General features: G+C 38.6%; 1 protein-coding gene across 3 annotated transcripts; it reads right to left on the bottom strand.

Moving 5' to 3' along the window:
• Positions 1–17278: 17278 nt before the first annotated feature.
• Positions 17279–26818, bottom strand: LOC131151599 (uncharacterized). Of its 3 annotated transcripts, XM_058102867.1 has the most exons (8): positions 26554–26700; positions 26337–26448; positions 24224–24254; positions 24053–24149; positions 23278–23357; positions 20393–22102; positions 20111–20279; positions 17279–18218 (listed from the first exon to the last, which is right to left on the bottom strand). In XM_058102867.1, the coding sequence occupies exons 4-8, from the start codon at positions 24132–24134 to the stop codon at positions 17587–17589; spliced, it is 2673 nt and encodes an 890-aa protein (XP_057958850.1). In that variant the 5' UTR covers positions 24135–24149; positions 24224–24254; positions 26337–26448; positions 26554–26700; the 3' UTR covers positions 17279–17586. The 3 variants fall into 3 exon arrangements, with proteins under 3 accessions (XP_057958850.1, XP_057958842.1, XP_057958858.1); XM_058102859.1 differs by having other exon boundaries at positions 24053–24254; positions 26554–26818; XM_058102875.1 differs by having other exon boundaries at positions 26337–26679.
• Between the last annotated feature and the right edge of the window lie 280 nt (positions 26819–27098).

Below are 27098 nucleotides of genomic sequence, written 5' to 3' on the forward strand. Positions count from 1 at the left end.
TTTCGGAGCCGATCGTTGGGGAAACGAAGTTGGAAATTATCCCAGAGTTGAGGTAAGACTTTTTAAGCCAAATTAGACTTTAAGGTAGTTATAGAAATTGACGTACGCATGAAAATACTGATGTTTAATACTTGGAATTTTGAGTTTCAGGGTATTGATCAGGAAGTCATACGGGGGTTAGCCTAGGATATTTTGGGGGCTATCTCAGTAGTCAGGTAAGGGAATAAACTAAAGCAGTTATTTTCCATGCATGTTATTATTAATTATGAGCACATTTATTTTCAGAAAAGCCTATGCTATCTTTGCATATTACATATGATATGTATGCTTGGAAAATACTACTATTATGATGAAAATGTATGTGTATGTATGAGATGCCAGAAATGATGATTTTAGAATATGAAGCATGACTTTAAACGACATATGTGTGGCATTAACATTATTTTTACGTGAAGTGAATCATGATATGAAGGATTTTACGAACAAAGCATACTTTCAGGTATTTTGAAAGATGAGTTATACTATACTGAGTTTGACGAATATATGAAAAATGAGTTATTTTCAGAATGTAAATACCCGAAACGTATTTATGTTATTGGCGCGAGGCCATGTATTTATATTATCGGCATGAGGCCGTATTTACGTATCTAGCGCGAGGCCATGTATTTATATTATCGGCACGAGGCCGTATTTACGATTTTGGCGCGAGGCCATGTATTTATGATTTCGGCACGAGGTCGTATCTATGTTTTCGGCACGAGGCTGTGATGACGTTATGTATGTTCATGTATTATATGTTATTACAACTAGCATGTTAGTCTAGTTCAGTTCAGGGCTCGGTACCGTAGCTATATATGTAGATCAAATATCTACGTCAGATTAGTGCTAACCATCCCACGAGAGGATGGGAGATGGATAGTCGATGTGACTTTCAGTAGAGTGTGGACGTCCACCTGGCAGTCCGGACCAGGGTGTGGTGGGCCCATCGTACTTACAGACATATTTGATTCGGTAGTGGTCGACCAGCTATTGTCAGGTCCCGCCTTTGGGCTGCACAACCTGTCATGGGAGGTAATACATGACACCAGCTAGCTATTCATCCTAGGTACATTTTTAGTATTATAGTTATAACAGATGTTTATGTATGTTATGATTTATTAGCAAATATGAAAGTACATGATTATCCAGTATGATATTATGATTATTTCCAGAGTTATGAAATGTACTGTACATGTATAAGCACTTTAAATGTTCATGTTGCCACACAGCTGTATTTAGTTTATTTTTCCTTACAGAGAAGTGTCTCACCCCCAAAATTAACACATTTTTCAGGAAACCCAGAGAAACCGGCGGGTCAAGGACGCCGTTGAGTGAGTGGAGCTTCCCTATTAGAAGGGTAAGCGTTGAACTAGGACTAGGAGATTTTTGTTGTAAGGTCCTAATGTCATTTTTGAATTTTGAAAGATTGTAAATAAATACAGTATTTGGGAATGTAAATAACTCTGGTATTATGTTTCATGGTTGAATGATTGAAATTTTATTTTACTGTTGCTTAGGCTTCCGCTGTGATTGACAGGTGTCCCCGTTACCCACGAGTTCGGGTTGACCATTTTATCTAATATATTACATTTTATGTTAAGAAATTGAGGGACGTCACACTTGGTATCAGAGCCTAAGATACTAGGTTCTGTAGACTCTAGAGTACAGCAGTAATAATACCAGAGTATAGGATAAGACGATTTAAGGTCGGGTTTTGTAGTCTAGATGCAGGACTTCCGTGGTGATTTATATGATTTTCCTGGGGTGACAATTTCAGGAAATTCATTGTAAACTATCGTCGGGTCGGGTATTTAGGTTGCAGGATTGAGCCTTGAATAAAGATCATGAGTGATAAGTTAATTAAGAGAATATACGATATGAGCTGAGTGATACGTATAAAAGAGGAAGTTTGAGTTAAGTTATTTCTTCTTTCAGGATGGACCTCGGCGCTACGGGTAGTGATTCAGATGCCGTTTTACGCAGCGTAGCACAACAAGTTATGGTAGAAAATGCCAGGAGTTGGAGGGAATAGGGTGGTCCATCGGCAGGCCACGGTAGTTCGATTGAGAAGTTTATCAAGATGAGTCCTCCAGCTTTCTCAAGAGGGACAGACCCTACAGTGGCGGAAAACTGGGTGCAGGAGATAGAGAAGATATTTGCAGTACTGCAGTGCTCAGAGGAGCAGAAGGTGCTGTTTGCCACCTATAGACTGACTGGGGAGGCCGAAAGATGGTGGTCGGCTGTGAGACTTTTAGAGCAACAGAGGACCATACCTGTAGAAATGACGTGGGAACGGTTCAAGGAGATTTTCTTTGATAGATATTTTCCAGCCTCTTCCAGGGAGGCTAAGATTGCAGAGTTCTTGAATCTAAAGCAGGGACAGCTGTCGGTACAGCAGTACGCGACGAGGTTTATTGAGTTATCCCGCTTCGCCCCGTACATTATTCCAGATAAGGTAAAGAAGGTACGACAGTTTGAAAGTGGTCTGAGGAGAGAAATTTATAAGTAGGTATCGATTCTGAAGTTGCAGGATTTTGCTGAGCTAGTGGATCGAGCCACTATAGCTGAGATTGGAGAGCGATTGGAGGCTGAGGAGCAGAGGCAGAAGCAGAGGTCTACACCTTCTGGTTCCTATAAGGCAGTTGGCCGCGCTGCGTGGAAGAAAGGTGGCTATTATAGGGATCGGAGATAGGAGACCGGGCACCGCGGTTTCCAGGGTGCACAGCCACCTCCAGCTTGCCCATCTTGTGGGAAGAGACACCTGGGAGAGTGTCGTGCCGGGCAAGGTGTCTGCTACAGGTGCGGGGAGCCAGGGCATATGATGAGGGAGTGTCCGACACAGACTGGTACTGCTCTTGCTCCTAGACCTGCACGAGTAGGTTACCAGGCACCACGAGGAGGCCAGCAGAGGAATACGGCCCCAGCCAGAGTTTTCGCTTTGACACCAGGCGACGTGGAGGCGGCCGGCGACGTGGTGACAGGTACTGTTAATATATTTTCGTTTAAAGTTATTGCACTTTTTGATTCTGGTGCCACAAATTCGTTTGTGTCCTTGGAGTGTGTAAAATTATGTGGGGTAGAGACGCAATCATTAGATGTCGAGTTATTAGTGGCTACACCGATCGGAATAGCGGTGAGATGTAGTAGGGTACTTTGTGGTTGTCCAGTTGATGTTCAGGGGAAGATTTTATCTGCTGATTTTGGTGGTATTAGATATGCACGGGTTTGACATTATTTTCGGCATAGATTGGCTAGCGGCTAATTCTGCTATTATAGACTGCCGTACCAGGGAAGTGATATTCATACCTCCAGGGAAACCAGAATTTAGATTTACAGGGTCACGAGTACAATCCTTACCTCAGATGGTCTCAGCAGTTCAGGCAAGGAGGCTACTTCAGAATGGCTACCTGGGATTCGTGGCTTTTGTGAAAGAAATGTCAGAAAATGAATTGAAGCTTATCAATACGCCTGTGATGAAAGAATTTACATACGTGTTTCCAGACGAATTGCCAAGTTTGTCGCCTGATCGTGAAGTAGATTTTTCCATTGATCTACTGCCAAGTACAGTGCCTATTTCTAAAACACCGTATAGAATGGCGCCAACAGAGTTGGCAGAATTGAAGGACTAGTTACAGGATTTGCTAGATAAAGGCTTCATACGGCCTAGTGTATCTCCGTGGGGAGCTCCAGTGCTGTTTGTAAAGAGGAAGGACTTGTCTATGAGGATGTGCATAGATTACAGAGAGATTAATAAAGTGACCATCAAGAACAAGTATCTTCTACCCCGTATCGACGATTTATTTGATTAGCTCCAGGGTACACGGGTATACTCTAAGATTGATCTTAGATCAGGCTACCATCAGGTGAAGGTGAGAGCAAAAGATGTATCAAAGACGGCTTTCAGGACCAGGTATGGGCATTACGAGTTTCTTGTTATGCCATTTGGTCTGACGAATGCTCCTGTAGTATTCATGGACTTGATGAATAGAGTCTTTCACCAATACCTGGACCAGTTCGTAGTTATTTTTATTGATGATGTATTGGTCTATTCGAGGAGCTATGAGGAGCATGAGACGTACTTGAGGCAGGTTTTACAGATACTTAGGGAGAAGAAGCTGTATGCAAAATTCAGTAAGTGTGATTTCTGGCTTGAGAAAGTTGTGTTTTTGGGACATGTCATCTCAGGAGACGAGATTTCTGTAGATCCTAGTAAGATTGAGGCGGTGGTGAAATGGGCTAGACCGAGGAACATCCAGGAGATCAAGAGTTTCTTGGGGTTAGCCGGTTACTATCGTTGTTTTGTCAAGGGGTTCTCAGCCCTATCAAGACCTTTGAAACGATTGACGAAGAAGAATGCCATATTTGAGTGGGATGACAGTTGTGAGCAGATTTTTCAAGAGCTGAAGCGGAGATTAGTCACAACGTCGGTATTGATCATCCCATCTAGGGGTGAGGGGTATACTATTTACAGTGATGCGTCCTTGAAGGGACTTGGCTGTGTGTTGATGCAACATGGCAGGGTAGTGAAATATGCATCTAGACAGTTGAAGGAGTACGAAAAGAACTACCCTACCCACGATCTTGAGTTGGTTACAGTAGTACACACACTGAAAATTTGGAGGCATTTATACGGTGAGTAGTGCGAGATTTTCTCAGACCACAAGAGTTTGAAATATTTTTTCACCCAGAAGGAATTGAATATGAGATAGAGAAGGTGGTTAAAGTTGATTAAAGATTTTGATTGCACTATCAGTTACCACTCAGGGAAAGCAAACTTCGTAACTGATGCACTGAGCAGGAAGTCTAGAGTATCATCGTTGGCAGCTATGGAGTCCAGCATCCGATTATAATGGATCTGGAGAGACTCGGCATAGAGTTAGTAGAGAGTAATACCCTAGTATGTATTGCCAGCCTAGTAGTACAGCCTACTCTACAAGAAAGAATTAAAAGCGCCCATAAAGAAGATCCAGAGTTAGTAGAGGTAATAGACAGGGTACAAAGTGGTCAGGGAGAAGAATTCTGCATCTCAGATGACGAAGCTTTTCGGTTTCGTTCCAGACTATGTGTTCCGGCAGATGCTGACATTAGAAGGAAGATTTTAGAGGAGGCTCACTGATCTTTGTATATAGTTCATCCCGGTAGTACGAAAATGTACAGGGATCTGCGAGAGTTTTGCTGGTGGAGCGGAATGAAGAGGGAGATTGCCGAGTATGTAGCCCAGTGTTTGACGTGCCAGTAGGTCAAAGTTGAGCACTAGAGGCCGGCAGGGCAGTTGCAACCGTTATTTATCTCAGAGTGAAAGTGGGATCATATTTCTATGGACTTTGTTTTAGGGCTGCCGTCGGCATTACATGGCCAGAATGTCATTTGGGTGATTGTTGACCGTTTGACGAAGACCGCCCACTTTATACCTATCAATATTAGCTATTCCCTCAGCTATTTAGCGGAGATTTACATTCAGGAGATAGTTCGTTCTCATGGGGTGCCTGTATCTATTGTGTCAGACCGAGACCCACGATTCACGTCACGATTTTGGAGGAGCTTGCAGGAGGCTCTGGGGTATCAGTTATCGTTTAGTATGACATTCCATCCACAGTCAGATGGGCAGACTGAGAGGACGATACAGATATTAGAGGACATGCTCCGCGCGTGCGTACTAGATTTTGGGGATAGCTGGACTCAGTTTATGTCACTGGTAGAGTTCACATATAACAAAAGTTACCAGTCCAGTATTGGCATGGCACCATTTGAGGCATTATACGATAGGAGATGTCGATCTCCTTTATATTGGGATGAAGTGGGTGAGCGGCGTGTAGTGGGACCAGAGCTTGTGCAGCAGGTATACGATAAGGTTCGGCTTATCAGGGAAAGAATTAGTGCAGTTCAGAGCCGACAGAAGAGTTATACCAACAATCGTCGCAGGAATTTGGAGTTTGATGTGGGGGACCACGTATTTTTGAAGATAGCTCCATTGAAAGGAGTCATGAGATTTGGTAGGAAGGGTAAACTTAGCCCTAGGTTCATTGGTCAATTTGAGATTTTAGAGAAAGTGGGACCGATGGCTTATAGGCTCGCTTTACCACCTTCATTATCCAGAATTCACGACGTATTCCACGTATCGATGTTGAGGAAATACGTCCCAGATCCTTCTCATATTATCAGTTATGATGATTTGGAGCTTAGTGATTCACTGGCGTATGAGGAGGTACCAGTACGTATTCTGGATAGGAAAGAAAGTACAGGAGCTACGTAACAAAAAGATTCCTCAGGTAAAAGTTTTTTGGAGGAATCATGCGGTAGAAGAGACTTATTGGGAGTCTGAGGAGCAGATGAGACAGAGGTATCCGTAATTATTTCAGGAAGTTTAAATGTAATTAGAAAATGTGAGTAACTATGTAGTTTTCTTTTACAGGCACATGTATGGTTTTAGTAGTGTAGTATTTTGTTTTGGGAGGAATTTTCTTTTGATATATGTAATCTCCCAAGACTTGAGTTGTAACTACGGTATTCCTCCGCCATAAGTGAGAGTGAGTGATAAAACAAGTAGACCATTTTGCCTAATAAGGGATGATGAATTATGAAAATAGTAAATTTCGAGGATGATATTTTATAAGGAGGGGAGAATGTAACGACCCGAATTTTAAAATGGAATTTAAATGGTAAAAGAAAGGGGAAAAGAAGAGAAGCTACCAAGCTTCGTCGACGAACACAGGGTTTCATTGACAAAGGCTTTAAAGATTTCATCGACGAACACATGGTTTCATCAACGAGAAAATACCGAGAGGGGTTGTAATAACCCAAGAAAAAAAAAATGAATAATAATAATAATAGTTAGTATTAAAAAAAGAAAGTGTTTCTCTGTTAGGATCCTTGATTCCATGTTTGATGCCTAAGAAAGACCTTGTCTAAGTGAGTGCTCAGAGACCATTGCGGCTCAGTCGCTCCCTGGAGGTCGGCCTGGTCAAAATGGAATTTCATAGGATAAACAGGGTAGACACTGTTTATATACGTAAATAAGTACATAAAATAATGTTTTGACTGACATAATTTGTAGAAATATATGATAAAATAATAATAATGTAAGTATCATATGCGGGGCCCACAAGACTGTGTGGGGCCCATATGAGTCCCGAAGCCGTATGGAGGTTTACACGAGTCTCAAAGCTATTTAGGATGCATAAAATCGTATAAGAATTATTCGAATTACGTAGGATCCATTCGGGTCTCGAAGTTGTGTGGGGCCCACATGAGTTTTCAAAATTCAAATTTAATTCTTGTTCAAAAATAAATAATAAAATAAATAAATACTCAAAATAGTTTAAAAGTAATAACAATGATAATAATAATGATAATAATGATTAAGAAAAATAATAAAATAATAAAATAATTAATTAACTAATTGATTAATTAATTAGGTAAGTGATTAATTAAAAAATTATTTAATGGGAATGGTGGCAAGCACTCCCACATGGCCTCCATCCCCATCCCATACTCAACCCATACCTTGCCCATCCCTTGCCCATTCTTTAATTTTAAAAAAATTATAATTTCACCCATCTCCCCACACTTTTATAAATTCCATTTCTTCCCCAAAATTTTCCTATAAATAGGGAGCTCTCAACCTTCATTTTTCACAACAATTTTCTAAGGAAGAGAAGGATTAGTGAGTGAAAGAATTTGTGGTGGAGTGAGAATTTTGAGTAAGTTCTCACTCACCCACTCTTTCCGATCTCATATCTTAAAGATAGTTATTGCGTTCGTAGCACACGGTAAAAGAAGATGGTAAGTAAATTTTGATTATGTTAGTTTCTTTTTATTTTACATTCATACCCGAGTTTATTTTGTACGTAAATTTTAATTATGTCAATTAGTTCCACAAAATTTTCATGAGTTTATTTTCACGCATATTTAATTATACCAGTTCTATCTTTAATATACTTGCATCTATTTTTGGGTTAAGAAATGTTTCAATCCCCTTGGGTAAATTTTCAGCATTTCTTTCTATTCAAAAATAAAATTATATATATATTTTTAACACAAAAATTGTGTGGCATGAGTTTATTTCTACGTTACATTTTTTTTATGTAAATATGAGTAAAGATGAGATTTTCACGATATTATTTTAAATTGCATAAATGATAATAAGATGATTTTCAAACCCCTTATGGCAACGAAAGTTCAAAGTTACAGATGCTCGGTACCGCAGCTTAAAGTTTATACGGATCAGAGTGCACCCACACTGTTTACAGAGTGGTTATTTATGTTAGTGAATTTCTCCTGAGTGCACACCTGGTTCCGGACCAGGACTTAATAAGGAAAATCTCACTTAAAGTTTACGTACGTTGATTTAGTTTGGTCGGCCAGCCAGCTAAGTCCAGTCTTCGGACCGCACAACCCAGTCATGGGGGTAAACATGACTTACGACAAACAGGCCTAAGGGTGGTTTTTTAATATATGTTTATACATTTAATTACGTGTACAAAGTTACTGATGATTTGAAGGAAAAGTGTAAGTTTACGTGAAAAGGATCATTTTGGTGCTTAAATGACGATCTAAGGAAAACGTATAAAGAAAAGTATATGTGTGTTTATCATTAAATATTTTTACAGTTAAAAGTTTAATTTAGCAGTTATAGTATATGATTGTAAAAATTTACTACTGAAATTGATGACAAAAGTTTTATGCAGAAATTTTTAAACTTATGTTTATTCTAAAAGCAGTCTTGAAGTTATAGTATTAAATATTGTGTTACGAAATTCTTTAAAAGCTCATTTTGGACACACACTAATAATAATCTTATTTACTTACTGAGCGTTGTCTCACCCCAATCATATTTTATTTCAGATAATTCTGAAGGACATGTCGGAAATCAGGCTTAGCAAGCATGCGGGTGGGGATTAGAAAAATAAAGATTTATTAGAAATATTAGTATGGTTTCAATATTTATGTTTGTGTAATTTTTCTTCTTTTGAAATAAATGATTGTAATATGGATGATTAGCGCTCTGGTTTAATAAAAGTTGAGTTTATTTGCTTCCGCTGTAAATCAGTAGTAAAAAGTTAATATCCCAGGCCCCTCGGGGTCGGGGTGTTACAGGGGTTCTGAGGCAGTCTGAATTTCGTCGACAAATACAGGGTCTCGTCGACGAAATTTATGAAGAACTCGTCAACGAAGATCGGCCTTGTCGACGAATTCTGCTGTCTATAAATACTAAAAATCTGATTTTTATTTCATTTGAAGCTTCCTCTCTCTCCCCTCTTCGGCCTTCTCACTCTCTCTCTCTTCGATTTTGGGCTAGTTTTACGCCGAATCGAAGATCTGAGGCTACCACGACGCTCTTGGCGAAGTTCCCTACAAGTTTGCTAGAGCGGATCATTGGGGAAACGAAAATTGGAAATCATCCCAGAGTTGAGGTAAGGCTTTTTAAGTCAAATTAGACTTTAAGGTAGTTATAGAAATTGACGTACGCATGAAAATACTGATGTTTAATACTTGGAGTTTTGAGTTTCAGGGTATTGATCAGGAAGTCATACGGGGGTTATCGTAGGATATTTTGGGGGCTATGTCAGTAGTCAGGTAAGGGAATAAACTAAAGCAGTTATTTTCCATGCATGCTATTATTAATTATGAGCACATTTATTTTCAGAAAAGTCTATGCTATCTTTGCATATTACATATGAAATGTATGCTTGGAAAATACTGCTATTATGATGAAAATGTATATGTATGTATGAGATGCCAGAAATGATGATTTTAGAATATGAAGCATGACTTTAAACGGCATATGTGTGGCATGAACATTATTTTTACGTGAAGTGAATCATGATATGAAGGATTTTACGAACAAAGCATACTTTCAGGTATTTTGAAAGACGAGTTATACTATACTGAGTTTGACGAATATATGAAAAATGAGTTATTTTCAGAATGTAAATACCCGAAACGTATTTATGTTATTGGCGCGAGGCCATGTATTTATATTATCGGCATGAGGCCATATTTACGTATCTGGCGCGAGGCCATGTATTTATATTATCGGCATGAGGCCGTATTTACGATTTTGGCGCAAGGCCGTGTATTTATGATTTCGACACGAGGCCGTATCTATGTTTTCAGCATGAGGCCATGATGACGTTATGTATGTTCATGTATTATATGTTATTACAACCAGGATGTTAGTCTAGTTCAGTTCAGGGCTCAGTACCGTAGCTATATATGTAGATCAGATATCTACGTCAGATTAGTGTTAACCATCCCACGAGGGGATGGGAGATGGATAGTCGATGTGGCTTTCGGTAGAGTGTGAACGTCCACCTGGCAATTTGGACCAGGGTGTGGTGGGCCCATCGTACTTACAAACATATTTGATTTGGCAGTAGTCGGCCAACCATTGTCGGGTCCCGCCTTTGAGCTGCACAAACCGTCATGGGGGGTAATACATGACACCAGCTAGCTATTCATCCTGGGTACATTTTCAGTATTACAGTTATAACAGATGCTTATGTATGTTATGATTTATTAGCAAATATGAAAGTACATGATTATCCAGTATGATATTATGATTATTTCCAAAGTTATGAAATGTATTGTACATATATAAGCACTTTAAATGTTCATGTTACCACACAACTGTATTTAGTTTATTTTCCCTTACTGAGAAGTGTCTCACCCCCAACATTAACACATTTTTCAGCAAACCCAGAGAAACCGGCGGGTCAAGGCCGCCGTTGAGTGAGTGTAGCTTCCCTACTAGAAGGGTAAGCGTTAAACTAGGACTAGGAGATTTTTGTTGTAAGGTCCTAGTGTCATTTTTGACTTTTTGAAAGATTGTAAATAAATATAGTATTTTGGGAATGTAAATAACTCTGGTATTATGTTTCATGGTTGAATGATTGAGATTTTATTTTACTGCTGCTTAGACTTCCGCTGTGATTAACAGGTGTCCCCGTTACCCACGGGTTCGAGTTGACCATTTTATCTAATATATTACATTTTATGTTAAGAAATTGAGGGACGTCACACACCATTTGAGGTTGGTGCTTCAGATACTATGGGAAAAGAAGTTGTATGACAAGTTGAAGAAATGTGAGTTCCGGTTGAAGCAGGTCGCATTTCTTGGCCATGTTGTGTCGAAAGGTGGTATCTTAGTTGATCCAGGTAAGATAAAAGCAGTGGTTGACTGGGTGAAACTGAAGAGCGTGCAGGATGATTGGAGTTTCCTAAGACTGGCTGGGTATTACCGGCGGTTCATGGAGGGATTCTCTAAGTTATCTAGCCCTTCGACATGATTGACGAGGAAGGATGTGAGATTCGATTGGATCAACGAGTGCGAGTAGAGTTTCCAAGAGTTGAAACACCAATTAGTCACTGCTCTGGTTTTAACCATCCCATCTGGAAACGGTGGTTTTGTGAATATATAGCGACGCATTTCTGAAGGGTTTGGGATGTGTGTTGATGCAACAGGGGAAAGTAATTGCTTATGTTTCTTGGAAACTCAAGGAATACGAGAAGAATTACCCTACGCATGATCTAGAGTTGGCGGCAGTAGTATATGTGTTGAAGATTTGGAGACACTACCTATACGGTGAATAGTGTGAGATCTTCACGGACCACAAGAACCTCAAATACGTTTTCATGCAGAAGGAGTTGAATATGAGGTAGAGAAGGTGATTGGAGTTGATCAAGGACTACGATTGCACCATTAGCTATCATCCAGGGAAAGTTAATGTGGTAGCTGATGCATTGAGTCGGAAGTTAGAGCACACGTCAGTATCTGCAGTGATAGCTCAACATCATATCAAATGAGATCTGGAAAGCCTTGGTGTGGAATTGGCAAATGGTAATCATTAGGCTTTCATTGCTAGCTTGGTGGTCCAGCCGACGTTATTAGAGAGGATTAAATCCATGCAGGCTAATGATGAGGAGTTAGTCGAGGTTGTAGAGAAGGTGCAGTAGGGATTGACTGCAGATTTTAACATCTCCGAGGGAGGCATATTGAGGTTTGGAAATAGACTGCGTGTTCTAAATGACGAGGGGATAAGGAGGAAAATTCTGGAGGAGGCGTATCGTTCTTTGTATACGGTACATCCGGGTAGCACGAAGATGTATTGGGATTTGCGCGAATCTTTCTGGTGGAGTTGCATGAAAAGGGAGATTGCTCGATTTGTGAAGCAATATTTGACGTGTCAGCAGGTAAAGGCTGAGTATCAGAGGCCAGCAGGGCCGTTGCAGCCATTCATGAACTTTGTCAATGGGTTACCACTAGCACTTCATGGGTAGAACGCAATCTGGGTGATTGTGGACAGGTTGACTAAATCTACTCACTTTATACCGATGAAAGTTAGCTACTCCATGAGTAGGCTAGCAGATCTATACGTGCAGGAGATAGTCAAAATGCACGGGGTACCGATGTCCATTGTTTCAAATCGAGACCCAAGTTTCATTTCTCGATTCTGGAAGAGTTTACAGGAAGCACTGGAGACGAAACTTACTTTCAATACAAGGTTCCACCCCCAGACTGATGGACAATCAGAGAGGACAATACAGATCTTGGAGGATATGCTACAGGCGTGTGTGTTAGACTGCGGTAGTTGGATGCAGTTCCTATCGTTAGTGGAGTTCACCTATAACAATAGCTTCCAATCTAGTATTGGTATAGCACCGTTCGAGGCGTTGTATGGTCGGAGATGTCAATCTCCTATGTATTGGGATGAGGTCGGTGAACGGCAAGTATTGGGACCCAAGCTCGTACAACAGACTTATGAGAAGGTCAGATTGATCAGGGATAGAATTAAATCAACTCAAAGTTAGCAGAAGAGTTATGCGGATGTTTGCCGATGTGAGTTGGAATTCGAGGTGGGGGGTAAGATGTTCCTGAGAATCACTCCGATGAAAGGGGTGATGAGATTCGAGAGGAAGGGTAAGCTGAGCTCGCGGTATATCGGACCATTCGAGGTACTGGAACAAGTGGGTCTGGTAGCCTACAAGTTTGCACTACCTCCAACGCTCTCTAGGATCCACGATGTGCTCCACGTATCTATGTTGAGGAGGTACATGTTTGCATGTGATTAGTTACGAATCTTTAGAGGTTGGGGATGCTTTGACTTATGAGGAGATACCTGATCAAATTATGGACTAGAAAGTTCAGAAGCTGCGTACCAAGGAGATACAGTTAGTGAAAGAGCTGTAGCAGAATCACGCGGTTGAGGAAGCTTCTTGGGAATTAGAGACGGAAATACACCAGAAATATCCACAACTGTTCTGAGGATTAGAGATCATCGGGACTATACGTCTGCTCAGGTAAGTAGTAGTTTTGTTTGCAGGATCGGTTTATGTAAGTATGTGATGTTTTGTTATTTAGAGTGATGATGTGGTTAGTCTTTGGGAGAGTTTTGTGATATTGTGAGCTCCCGAGACACTATGTAACCACGATATTCCTCCACCATAAATGAGGGTATGTAATATATTTGGGACGGGGCTGCTATATGGGTGGCCACCGACTCTTCCAAGAGTCGGGTATGTGTTTTGGTATATTGATGAGTTAGCAAGCGAGAGATCGCAAATTTCAAGGACGAAATTTTTGTAAGGAGTGGAGGTTGTAAGAACCCGACCTAAGAATTTTGGATTAAATAAATAAGAAAGGAAAAGGAAATTAAAAAGGTGAAAACAGCAGGGCTCGTTGACGAGGCTCCTTCTCTCATCGACGAAATCCCTTCTACAGTTCGGCGACGAAATTTAGAGGTTCGTCAACGAGATGATGCCGAGAGATTTTGGAATTTTGAAATCTCAGGATCGTCGATGAGGCCAACTTCATCGTCGACGAACTCCCTTCTTATGCTCGTCGATAAGGATGTCGTCTCATCGATGAGGCTGGCCGGGTTAACTAAGTTATAAATATCTATTTCATTGCTTATTGGAGAAGAAACCAAAATCCTCTCTCTCTCTCTCTCTCTCTCTCTCTCTCTCTCTCTCTTTAAGATTTCGGGCTATCGGTTACCCGAATCGATGGTCCGACATTACTACGTGGATCAGGGAAGGAATCTCTACGGTTATAACGGATCATATCTTCGTTTTGAGGATTTTCGGGTTTTGTCCTAAAATCAAGGTAAGGGTCTGATTTTGTTTTTAGTTCGGTAGATATGTAGTAGATAGGATTATATTGAAGTAGTGTTCTTCGATTTTTAGGTTTTGAGAACTTGATTCGCTGTTTTGGAGCCGTTTAGTTCGCGTTTTGGTTTTTAGGGAAAAGTAAGGGGTTTTTGTTTATATCAGTTATTTTGTAATCTGAATCGGTAAAACTATGGTTTACGATTATACAGATGTTTTGGTTACTTATTTGGGAAATTCTATTGGGTGAAATTATGGGATTTTCGAGTTTACAGTTTTGGGAAAATTGGGGTTTTGGGTATCATCTCTGTTTCTGTTGAAAAATTATATATTGGTATAAATTGTAATATAAAGATGATCGTACCTTTGATTATGTCAAACTGTATTTTTGAATTATCTGTTATGAGATTATATGTTTACCCAAATAAGTGTGGAATGAGATGATGAATTGAATGATGTGTTTTGTGGAAAAGCGTGTCGGTTAACTATCGTAGGCTGTGAGTTGTTGAAATGAGATATAGGAACAAGAGTTCCAAAATTGTTCCAGGTTTTATGAAAACGTCGAGTCGGAATAAAACCGAAGGCCTAGGACAATCGAAGCGTGCTGGTTAACCATCGAAGGCTGAGATATGAGGCGTGCTGGAATAATACCGTAGGCAGCCGCGTCGGTTAACTACCGTTGGCTCAGATGTCTGGCTTTTGCCGAAGAGTGTGCAATACCGGTTAACTACCGTTGATACACTGTTTCATTAAACATGTAATGCACTTTAATAAAAATAAACTCATGTCACACGGGTTTCCTGCTAAAAACATTTTTTTCAATAGAACAACATAATGTTGTAAATTACTTAAGAGAATTAAAATATTTTATTTAAAAATAAACTCGAGTATATTTTATAAAAAGTTGACATAATCAAACCCACTTACCTTGATCTCCTCGAGAATTGAAAACTTTCTCGTAAATCCTTAATCTGTCATAAGATAATCACAAATCCATGATTTAGAAAATGAATTATAATTTCGCTTTGAACTCGCTGAAAGGTCTATTTCTAAATTCGATTGTATTTAATAATCTGCTATTCAGAAAAATATGAGACTTATCTAAAATTGATCCTCTTTTTATGCTTAGAATTTTGAGATAAAATTTGTATCCATACAATATCATTTGATCACTTAACTTGATTTTCTTGAAATTGACTTCCAGTTCTCCTAATTGAAGTGGATATCCCAGAATTCGGCTTTTATTTTGAAAAATCAAAAAACCATTTTCTCCAACTTCAAAAAATCACCAAATTAAATCCATATGTTCCTATATATGTTACATATGAGCCTACCAAAATTTCATAGTCAGATTCGATGTAAAAGTTATAAAATAAATTCGAAACCTAAGTCTGATTGTAGCTCTAACAGCGTAAAGACAGCATACCAACTATAGTTTTGAAAAATCAAAAACCATATCAAATGACTTCCAAAAATTTTGAAATTTAATCTTCAAGAATATTGATATATTGACTAGCTGCCCTCCAAATTTCAAAATTTTCGAGCATAACTTCGAGTCCAGAGAAATCCTCATATTTTAGACATTCAAATTCTAGGAAGGTTTCAAAATACAAATTTCGAAAATTCTAAGACCATACTAGGATACCTCAAAATTTCAGAAATTGAACAACTAAGATAGTGCTTATACCATAATTAAAATCAAAGTATACCACAAAATTTTGATTTAGAAACATAACTTGATTTAACTCTTTACGCTTCGCAACCCAAAATTCTAATTCTCAAAATTTTGGACTCTCTTATTTTCTCTCTCTCTCTCTCTCTCTCTCTCCTTCTTTTCCTCTCTTTCTCTCTCTCTCGCTTTCTATCCTTTTCTTTCTCCTTCTCTCTCTCTTGCAATTTCTACTTATGACACCCCTCCCCTTTTATATAAAAATGTGTTAAGGCACATAAATGAGGGGATAATGCACATTAATGAGGGGAATAAGATACATTAGTGAAAAGGATACGACACATCAATGAGAGGATAAAACACATTAATGAGAGGATAAGACACATTGGTGAGGGGATAGAGCACATTAATGAGAGGATAAGATAAAATTTTTGAAACCTTAGCTAAGATTTACCCATCTTGCCAAAGTGGGTAGGCCTGCTTTTTTTTTTTAACCTAGAAATTAATTTATATGCAATTCTTGACATTTTCAACATGAAATATGTTTATTGGGTATGTTGATAATTTTATAAAGGACAAATCACATATAGGTAGGAGGTGATAGAAACGTACAAGGCAAAAGGATTAATTGAACAATTCCCTCTTCACAATTTCTTATGTTGGCACTGTTGGGTTAGGTTGGGTGGCTTTGGAAGGACATGGTTCATTGGAATTCTGGTTTGGAAAATATCGAACAGGACAACTTAGGTATACCCCAACCCACACTGACCAATGCCTAACCTCATTAATTTATTAATTTATTTATTATTATCCATCTTTATATGCATTTATTTATTTAATATTTTCTTCAAAAGGATAAAATCTTTTAATTGTCTTATGCACATGCGAATTGAAGTAGCTTTTGCTTTACCATGCTCGATGAAGAATTTGTTTGATTGAAACGAACCCTTAATTTTATTAGTTATTGATTCACCTTGACTACTAGTCCATACAATTTTTAAATATAATCGCTCTACAAGTATGACTAATTTTTTTCGAAGCTTACATTTGAAATTATGTGAATTTAAATAAAATATATTATGGATAATACTAGATTTTATCTAATTATGTAAAATAACTTTTATTTCATTTTTCAGTTCTCTAAAATGTCATTAAAATGCTACTTTTTTTTAATTCCAAATTATGAAAAAATTTGTTTATCCCCTCTTCAATTGTCCAAAAACAATTTTTGTTCTTCATTTCTATTTTTTCAAAGAATTACAAAATTACCATCTTATTTTCTACCTTAAAGAACTCAGAAACAATTTAAAAAAATGTTTTTCAAGTTTCCTAAAAATATTTAAAATGCAAATTATTTTTTTATAAAATTTTAGAAATTAAGAAATATATATATAGAAAACTAAAATTCATGACTAAAAGCAACACAGACCAACAATTTGCAAAATAAATAACAAATCAATATACCAAAAGAATGACAATAATAACACATTATACATAAAAGAGAATGTACATTCATGTATAACCCAAATCATATAACACATACATCCACAGAAAAAAACACATACCTATAATGAACATGCAGAACCCCCTCAAAGCTCACCCAGACCGACAGTAAGCAAACATGGGAATACCCAGTTCTGGATATCCATGCAAATTGAATCATATGCATATTCCTCTGTGATATATACACAAACCTGCTGTATAAGCCACCCCCCTCAAAACAGAAAAAGAGGGTCAAAACCTCAAAACAGTCCAAACCATATGCACCATCATCACTGTATTTCCTTCACAATTTCCTCAATCAGATCTCCAAAAATCAAGTGCTCCATCTCCTTCCCCAGTACACTAACTTCATCATTGGTCAATCCAGAAAACGGGGCAGACCCGAGATCCCGAGCCAGCAGACTCTCGAACGAGTAGTGTGATCTGTCTGTGGGAGGGTACACGTACACTCTCATAATCTCCCACACACAATCCAACAGTTTCCTGCCACATGGGGGTGGCACCGTGGTGTGACCAAGGACCTTGCGCATGAAGCCAGACATGGTCACAGGGGGTCCGAGTACCGTACAAAGAGCTTCATTCAACAAATCAAGCAACACCTTGTGCTCCACCTGCTTCTCACCGGGTTCGTCCATAGATCCTTCATTTTCCCTCACCAATTTTTTGTACGATTCTTCCACTTCTTCAAATACATGGTTGCTGATGGGCTTTGCAAGTGGGTCCCATCTCGATAAAGTTTTGTCCGATGATTGATCATACAACCCAGAAGCAATAAGCAGGTCTCTTGTGTAAGCTTCGGCTTGGTCCTCCAACTCAGCCAGTTCGGTCTCTGAAGGCTCTTCTCCGACTGGTGTGTCCTTGGAATCATCAGACTCTAGTTGGTTCAGTTGCCTCCGCAGCTCTGTACCATCAGCAAACGGAAGAGAATCAGATATAAATTTCATAAATCAGTTTAGTGCCGTTTCAACACCAAATTTTGGAAAGGCATTAAACAGTAGTTTTCTTTCAGTTTACAATCCAATGCAAGAAGCAAAGTTGTTAACATTTTGCTCAGCAAATAAATCAGCCTACGGATTCACTTATAATTAATTTAAATGAGATGCCAATCATAGTAAATAAATCATGTGAGCAATGTCAAAAATTAAATATTAATGCTATCCATGCTGATGGCAAAATTAGTAATAGCATGTATAAATTTTAACACTAAATTAATGTATCACAGAGAACGAAATACCAATTTCATCATCCATAAAAAAACATAGGGGCTCCTTTAGGCTTCAGTCTTCTTATAAGCTCAACCATTTAAAATAAATTTAGAAAAAGGATCTGCTTATAAGCATTCGAGGTAATAAAGAAACTAAATTTGCACATATTAACACAAGAGAAGGTCAATGTTCTTTTCTTATGGCTAGAAATACAAAGAAAACATTTTCCGGGAGAATGTTGTTGGGGAAACCCATGCTTTCAATTCAATATGATAGCACAACAAATCCAGGGTTAAAATAAAACACCTAACCTGGGTAAAAAAAGCACAACCCACCCCCCGCGCACGGAACTCTCTTCCACAGCTTACTTAATAAAGCAACAAAACATCATATATTTTGTTTCCATTGACTGAAACCCCAAGCCCACCATCTCATTTGGAGGTGCTGTGTCCACTGGGCATAGCCGCAATGTTATATGGTATGCATGATGTCTAAATAATTCAAGTACTAAGAAGCTGTTCTTTCTCTGCTGCAAAAATTCCGACCAGTACACATCTGAACATAGGAATGCCAGACACTTATCCTATGCCCAAAGATGTCATACTATGCCTCTTTTCTAGCCTAGCACAAATCAAGGAACTTCACTGAAACCAAGAAGTGCAGGATTTGAAAAAATAGGATATCAGCAAATGTCTCTTTTCTTGGATGAAAAGAGCAAACCTAGGTCCTGGATTAAAAAAAGACAGTTTTGTGCCAGTCTTGTCAAAATAATTAACTAAAAAACAATATTTATTCAGTTTCAAGCCATAGTGGATATATAAAAATTCAGATGCACCATTTCGCCTCCCCGTAAATGAGCATGCTAAAAAATAATGGGGGTTGTCCCACACCAGCCAGTGCAAGGAGTGGGAAAGTTTACAGCTCACTCCAAGGCAATAGGCCCTTTTCAAGCATCGGAGTGTGGGTTGGCCTTAGACACTAGTAACTAACTGATTTTGCCCCTGCTGTTCCCCACTCTCCATGTGTGTGTAATACTTTAGCCGATCAACAAATAAATAAATAAAAATTGGACATGTTAGAAGCAATATATACACTTACATCTGTTATTACAGGCCTCCAGGAGTTTACCAAACTCAACCCAATTTTACAAATTTTTACAGGTCCTGTTCATATCAGTTCTGAACATTTGCACATAATGAAAAAGTATAATCTCTACCATCTAATCTAGTTAAAATTAAGAAAATATTGTAAATAAGCAACTAGCAGGATAAAAGAAATAGCTTGAATGCTAAAGAGCATGGGGATACTCCTTTCTTCATGCGTTGTAGCAAATAAAAAAGCTAAAATATATCAGAATATATATGTAACTGTACAAGCATGTGTCAGAGGCACGTAACCATGACTGGACACTAAGCTAAAAATGTAGCTCAAAAGAAGGTAGGTATGCAATCAAGTTGAAGGCGGGTTATTTCATTAACTGCATCCATCCATACACCCACCTTCGTGAAAGAAAAACACTCAAAACATGTGTTTTTAAAAAAAGTAATAATAATAAATTTCTATTAAAGAAAACAAAATTTTCCCTTACCATTTAGATTGGAGCTGATCTCTCTAAAAACTTGTGGGATACTGTGATCTTCTACTGAAGATAAATCCGGAGTTGATATTGGGCTGAGAGGATCAGCTGACCTCCAGACCTCTTCATGTACACTGCTGCACACAGATGCTGGGCTTGGAGGCACCTCAGTGGAGTTCTCCTAGGACCATACAACAGAAGATGTTTTCATTAGGGAATAATAAGGAAGAGAGAACAACTGAATCCGCACAATAATTTTTCAGAGATAAGAAAACAAATTAAATGAACCCTTACATGCCTGTCACCAAGGTTCAATACAACTGTTGGTCCACTCATAATCTCATTCATAAAATCATGTTCATCATATGATTCTGCTACTGATTGAATCTTTCTGCCAAACAACCTCCCTCTAAGAGTGAGACTGTATCTGAAATTTGAAACCTTCTCTCTAAAACTGAACTTTTCCTTCTTCCGTGTTTTCACATCCACTGAAACATTTTCAATGGCTTCATGCTTCCTCCTGATGTGGGCCCCAGTCAAGATGTGGCGATCTTCCAGAAGAAGTTTCCCAAATGATGTTCCAGATACTGGAGCTGACAATGATCTAATGAGGTTCCTAGGGGAAAATTCTCTGTGGAGCACTCCATCATCATCTGGTCCACATCTGAAAGATCCAGTTTGCATATCTTGTTCATCACTCACGTTCTCCCAGCAGCTTACCTCATTTCCAGTCTTTGATGTGTCTCCAGTTTGCTCTAGTCTGCCCCACCCATCTTCATGCATGGATGTTCTTGAGCTCCCACCAACAGCACCAGGGATGTCTTGATGTGTTTCTCTCTTTAGAACATTCCTCAACCTCTCTGACAAGAATCTTCTAGTATCTCTGTTGATGAACTCGGGGGAGCCAGGTCCATTGAACTGAATTTCACTTCTATATGATCTTGTCGATTCTGATCGAAGCAGATTCATTCCAAGGTCCCTTGTAACACTTTCTCTTACCTGTTTTGCTATATGCTGAGCTATTTGTTTAGGATTGGATGGCTTCTCACTGAACGGGGTCTCAATTCCACCTCCTCTGACCACAGTACCTCTTCTAAGAGCTTTCCCTTGCATTTCATATTTCAGTCTGGCCTTCACCTCCTCAAGAAAATCTTCTATAGTGCCTCTTTCTTCTGAAGTACCAGAGGAACTGGCCCAAGGCTCTTCATAGTTGCCAATTTTATCAGGACCTGGTTTCAGGATGACTATCCTAGTCGGAGCAGAAGATTTATCCAGTTTCTTACCAGAATTCAGCTGGGGAAACCTCTCAAATTCCTTGCTTATAGTTTTACTTCTTGAAGAAAAAGATTCATTTTTATCAACCAGAAAAGTATCATTTTTGTAATTGTAACCATGATGTTGGGAACCACCTCTCTCATTAGAGCATGGTTTTACAGGATTACCTTTGAGTTTTATTGGCTTCTCACCTATTTTTCTTCCAGAATCTGCATAAAGGGCCACTTTTTCATTGTTGAAGTTCTTTTGAGCATGCAAAGATCTAGGAATGTTGCCAAGCTCAACAACCCTGGAACATTCCCTAAACCTGGCTGCTTGCCATGCTTCAAAATCTTTCTTGAACTTCTGAAGTTCTTCCTCTTGAGGATGTTCTCGAGGCCTTAGTTTTCCTGACTTCAGGCTACTGCAGCTTCGATCAGGATCACTGCCTTTCTTGAGCTGAAAAGCATCCATCTTTTGGGAATAATTTGAGTTAAATGGCGCTTGGGCAAGTGATCCCTTTCCAATCCGTTCTTTTTTTCGATTTTCATTTTTCTTTTCAATTGCCTGAACTACTGGTTTTGTATCTAATGGTAACACATCTATGCCCATCAGACGGGCCACAATGCTTGGTGCATTATGTCTAGTGTTTGGTCGTTTGGAAATTTCTTCCTTGATCAACTTCTTCATTGAAGCCTTGGTTGGATAATGACTCTTTTCAGACCATTCCTCTTTCACTTGATTAGTGTACTGAAATTTCAAAGCAAAATATTTTGGATTAGAGTGGTCAAAGATCTCATTACAATGTTCATTAATAAGCAAAAAAGCTTCTAATACTCAACAAAGAAGTACCTAAATCTACTTAGCAAATATGAAGAAGAAGAAGAAGAAGTGCCCAAAGCCAAAGCCCAAATAATACTATCCTCAAATTCTAGCTCAAGCTCCACCACTAGAATACAGAAATTTTAGTCCAGTAAAATCTTTAACCAGAGACCATCACCTTAAACACCCACTCTTGCAAAATCCATGCCAACATCATCACTGAGAGCTACAGGCCTTCAGCATTGAGAGCATGCTCTTTGCAAGGCTAAAAAGAGATGCAAAGTTGGGGAAACCTCACCAGCAACTCAGATATTTTAAATGTCAATCACAATCAAAAGACTGTACCCTCAACTTAAATTTAAACAAGAAAAAGTATGACCTGTGCTTTTGATGAGAAAAAAAAAAGTTAAAAATCTCGTCTATGAAGAAAATCATCCATAACTTCAGAAAAACGCCATTTATTTTCGTTAGATTACCACTTTACCTAAAAACTTAAGCTGTTAGGTTGTAGGCCAACTATGTATATCAAGCTTTAACACTCCCCTGCACATGCAGCCCAACATCACATGGAGAGATAAACACACGATAGGTAACACCCATGATACGGAACACAATAATTTTTTAAGCACCACACAATAAACATGGGCAACAAGACTAGAACCTAGGACCTCCTGGTAACCAACTTTGATACCATGTTAAATGACCACTTAACCTAAAAGCTTAAGCTTTTAGGTTGTGGGCCAGTTATGTATATCAAAATTTAACACTCCCCCAAACATGCAGCCCAACAGCACATGCAGAGATAAACACATGATAGGTAACACCCATGATAGGGAACACAATAATTTTTTAAACACCACACAATAAACGCAGGCAACAAGATTAGAACCTTGGACCTCTTGATAACTAGCTCTGATATCATGTTAGATTACCACTTTACCCTAAAGCTTAAGTTGTTAGGTTGTGGGCCAACTATGTATATCTAGCTTTGACAATTATCAATTACAGTTCTACACAGATTTGTAAAGTTCCTTGAACCTATGAGATTAAAACACCTTAACACATTACAAAGCTAAAAAGGAATATGTAGGGAAAGAAATTACCAGTACGCTGTCACCCATGGCATAATAGCTCTGTGAAGTTTCTATGGGTAGTTCCAAGCTGTTTCGAGGAGCTTCTAGGCCTTCAGAATAGTCAAATAAACAGCATTACATTTCTATGTTAATAAGACGAGGAAAATAATGCATCTCTTTTCTTGATGGGTAAGGCTGAGCAATCCAGAGACAGCAGTGATAAGGGTGGTTGGGACACTCTTCCCTTTGGTGGGACTTAATGGTGACCCCTAATAAGCTACAAAAAAAAAAAAAATCTAAGCGACTCCCTGATTGGAGTCCAGTGTCATCATTGTATGGCTTAATTTATTTGAGTGGGGCTTAATCAAGCGGCTCAAGCCCAAGACATCGACTTTCCAATGTTTAGATCTTAATCACTTTGAAAATTAACATTTCTGGTCACAATTTGACCATGAAACTGTAGATACTGCCATATTGGTTGTAATTCACCATGAAGTTCAGCAAGCTACTTCATTAGCAATTAATGCAAGTTCAGAATTGAGATATTATTAGTCATTGGTTCCTGTTTTCCATTTGTGTAGCACTCCCCAAGAATGCTTTGTTTTCCCCTTCACTCCTTCTTCCTTCCCATAGAAATTTTAATTAAATAGTTCCCATGCAAAGAAAAGGGAAGGCATTAAGCTGAAAGTTTAAAACAGGACTTGAGGGCATTTCAACTGCAGAATCACATCCTTGAACCCCACAGGTTCTTTCAAACCATATAATATCTTTCCCTTGACAAATGTAAAATAAACAATATACTTACCATCGACATGCCTCTTTTGTGAGTAAATTTTCCTTGCCATGCTGCCCTGATTAAAGTCAAAAAGATGCAATAATCCTCCCATGCAGCCAGTAGCCGCCTAGAAGAAAATTTCTTTAGTACCACAAATGAACCTCAACCCATGGAGACCCAAAGGGACAGCTTGTTACCCACCACAAATACAACCAAAGAGTATATCCGAACTCTGCAAAGCCACAAAATTGAGTATTAATTGGATTTTGAAACCTATATATTACCAAAAAGCAAAAAAAAAATATTGGAAAAAAGTATTATGACATCCTCCCCCCCCCCCCCCCCTCTCTCCCCGGGGCCGAAAAAAAAAAGGGAAAAAACAATAGCACAAGTCCAAGAGATCATGCCTATGAAAACTCTGATCACTAAAATTCATCCAATGCAAAGTCAGGAGGGAACCGATTTTATATTTACAAACAAAATGGAATTTTGAAAATCAACAATAACAACAAAACCAAGCCTTAGTCCCACTAAGTGGGGTCGGCTATATGAATCATTTTCCGCCAATTTATGCGATCACGGACCATTTCTTTTGATAGATTCAAGGAATCCTTACTCACTATCTCCTCCCAAATTATTTTAGGTGTACTCCTACCCCTTCTACTGCCCCCCACAGTAAATAAGTCACTCTTCCTCACAGGTGCACTATGTGGCCTACGTTGCAAATGTCCATATCATCTGAGTCATCCCTCTCTTATCTTATCTTCTATAGGAGTTACACCTAACTTACCACGAATATGTTCATTCCTTAATTTATCTTTCAATGTTATACCACTCATCTATCTAAGCATTCTCATCTCGACAACTTTTACTTTTCGGATATTATGTTTCTTCGTCGCCCAACATTCTGATCCATATAGCATAGCTGGTCTTATAGCTGTCCTATAAAACTTCCCTTTCAATTTTAAGGGTATTCTACGATCACATAACACACTTGAAGCACTTCTCCATTTTACCCAACCTGCTTTAACTTTATGCATTACATCATCTTCAATTTCTCCTTCATCTTTCATAATTGAAGATGATGTAATACATAGAGTTAAAGCAGGTTGGGTAAAATGGAGAAGTGCTTCAAGTGTGCTATGTGATCGTAAAATACCCTTAAAATAAAAAAAACCAATATTAATCTTAGAAATTTCAAAGCTCAAACCACAAAGAAAACACACAATTGGAATGTCCAACACCTATGAGGGGGCTCCTTGAGTTATTTGAGCATGTAATTTGTGTGCTGAGGCATCATAAACAACCCTTATCTCAGTAACCAAGAGGTGCAAAGCCCCCAAAATAACTAGAACAATAAATCTGTCCCTTGATTGCTCAAAATGGAGACATGGAGTTCTGTATTCTGGCAATAATTCCCACAGGCAGGTATTTTTTGTGACCTCAAGAGTTCAAATAGAGCATGCAAGCATTCTAAAAAAAAAAAAATGCTAAAAATCTGAATTCATACCTGGAAGCGTTGTCATAAATTTAATTAAATGTAGAAAAACATCCTAAAGGTGGTAGTGAAAGAGTTACAACTAGAAATCATGCCATAACTCAAGACCACTGGCAAGGAAGAAAAACAATGGGGGACAATAGGATATCACAAAGGAAGACATTGAACATTTGGCCTAACATAAATTTTTTAAAAAAAAAAAAAAAAAGGAATATAGGATTTTTTTTTTTTTTAAAGGATATACAGTAGACCATAATCAACATACAAACTTGCACAAATATTGAGCTCCCACTGACAACCTCAAGAAAATCGTCAATATAAAACTAGTTGGGATAGAATCACCTTCAACAGTGCAATTAATTATTCTTCTCTTTCAAGAACTTTAAATCATTAAATCATCTCAGGACTAACGTGAGAAGAAACGAAGACATTGGCGGGTGACTCTAGCTGTCACTGAACCTTACATATGGTTTCCCACACATTCAAAAATCCCCCCAAGCAAAAGATGTACGAAAAAGAAAAAGGTTTCCAAATTCACAATTCAACCCAAAAAAAGAAACTACTGAATCAGGCAATCAACAAAATTGAAGTTGAATTCTACTTTCATCCTTTCCTCCTCAATCCCAAACCAATTCACAAAAAAAATAAAATCAGAACTTAGATTCCCGAAACCCCATTATCAAGACCCACACGAATTTCCAAACTAATATGGAAAGACCTAAACACCAATTCCACACCCAAGTCGGAAAAAAACCGCCAAATGCACGAAGAAAACAAATTCAAAACATGCCATTGCGAACAATGATTCGAACGTACCATAGACAAACAGTTAAGCATCTGAAATGCACAACCACTGACGAACTACTCATTCTGCAGCCGAACTGAAAACCCAGAAGGGAGAGCGGATCGTGGAGACGGAGAGGAAATCCTGGAAGCAAAAAAGTGGAAATTCAAAGCTGGGTTTGGTGTGGAGTAGGGGTAGGAGCCCTAGAAATAATAAAAATAATAATAATAATAATTCAGGAAAAGCTACGCTTTTAGATTTAGCAGGAGAGTCCATGGCTGGAACAAACGAGACGCTGAAAGCGAAAGTTCGCTTCCATTTTCTTTTCTGCTCCTTTCCACTTTAATCTTTCTTCCTTTAATTTGTTTAATTTATAATTGTGTGGGTCACTGTTAACTGTTAAAATATATGGAGGCAATGATCCAAGCAAGGTGGGGAGTTTGTAACCCAACTGTTGGTGTTCATGGGTCTCACTCTCTATCACAGTTGGGATTAGAGCTTTAAAGGATAAAAAGGTGGATTGCGCAGCTACCTTGTCATCTATGATTACTTCATTTATTATAAAATGTAAGTATATATTACCATTCATTAACCTCCAAGTGTAATCTATTTTCATTTTCCGGATAGATCGCATTTGTAAAATTCCAAACGAATATTAGATGTTGGATTCTGGCATCCGTTACATGACGTATGAGCGCCTTTTGATGAATAATAAGACTCGAGGAGTATATATTTATGATTACGATTGGCTTACTGGATTTCAACTTTCGTCACGTGGGGCATAAGCGCCTTAT

This window comes from Malania oleifera, chromosome 1 (genome assembly GCF_029873635.1).
Source record: "Malania oleifera isolate guangnan ecotype guangnan chromosome 1, ASM2987363v1, whole genome shotgun sequence".
Lineage (NCBI taxonomy): Eukaryota > Viridiplantae > Streptophyta > Magnoliopsida > Santalales > Ximeniaceae > Malania > Malania oleifera.

Excerpts from the sequence above, each read along its gene's own strand:
- LOC131151599 (XM_058102859.1), bottom strand. The coding sequence starts at position 24,134 with ATGGGAGGATTATTGCATCTTTTTGACTTTAATCAGGGCAGCATGGCA. Across the intron at positions 20,280-20,392 it reads TGAACCTTGGTGACAGGCAT|GAGAACTCCACTGAGGTGCC; the intron begins GTAAGGGTTCAT and ends GTATGGTCCTAG. Across the intron at positions 18,219-20,110 it reads GATCAGCTCCAATCTAAATG|AGCTGCGGAGGCAACTGAAC; the intron begins GTAAGGGAAAAT and ends CTGATGGTACAG.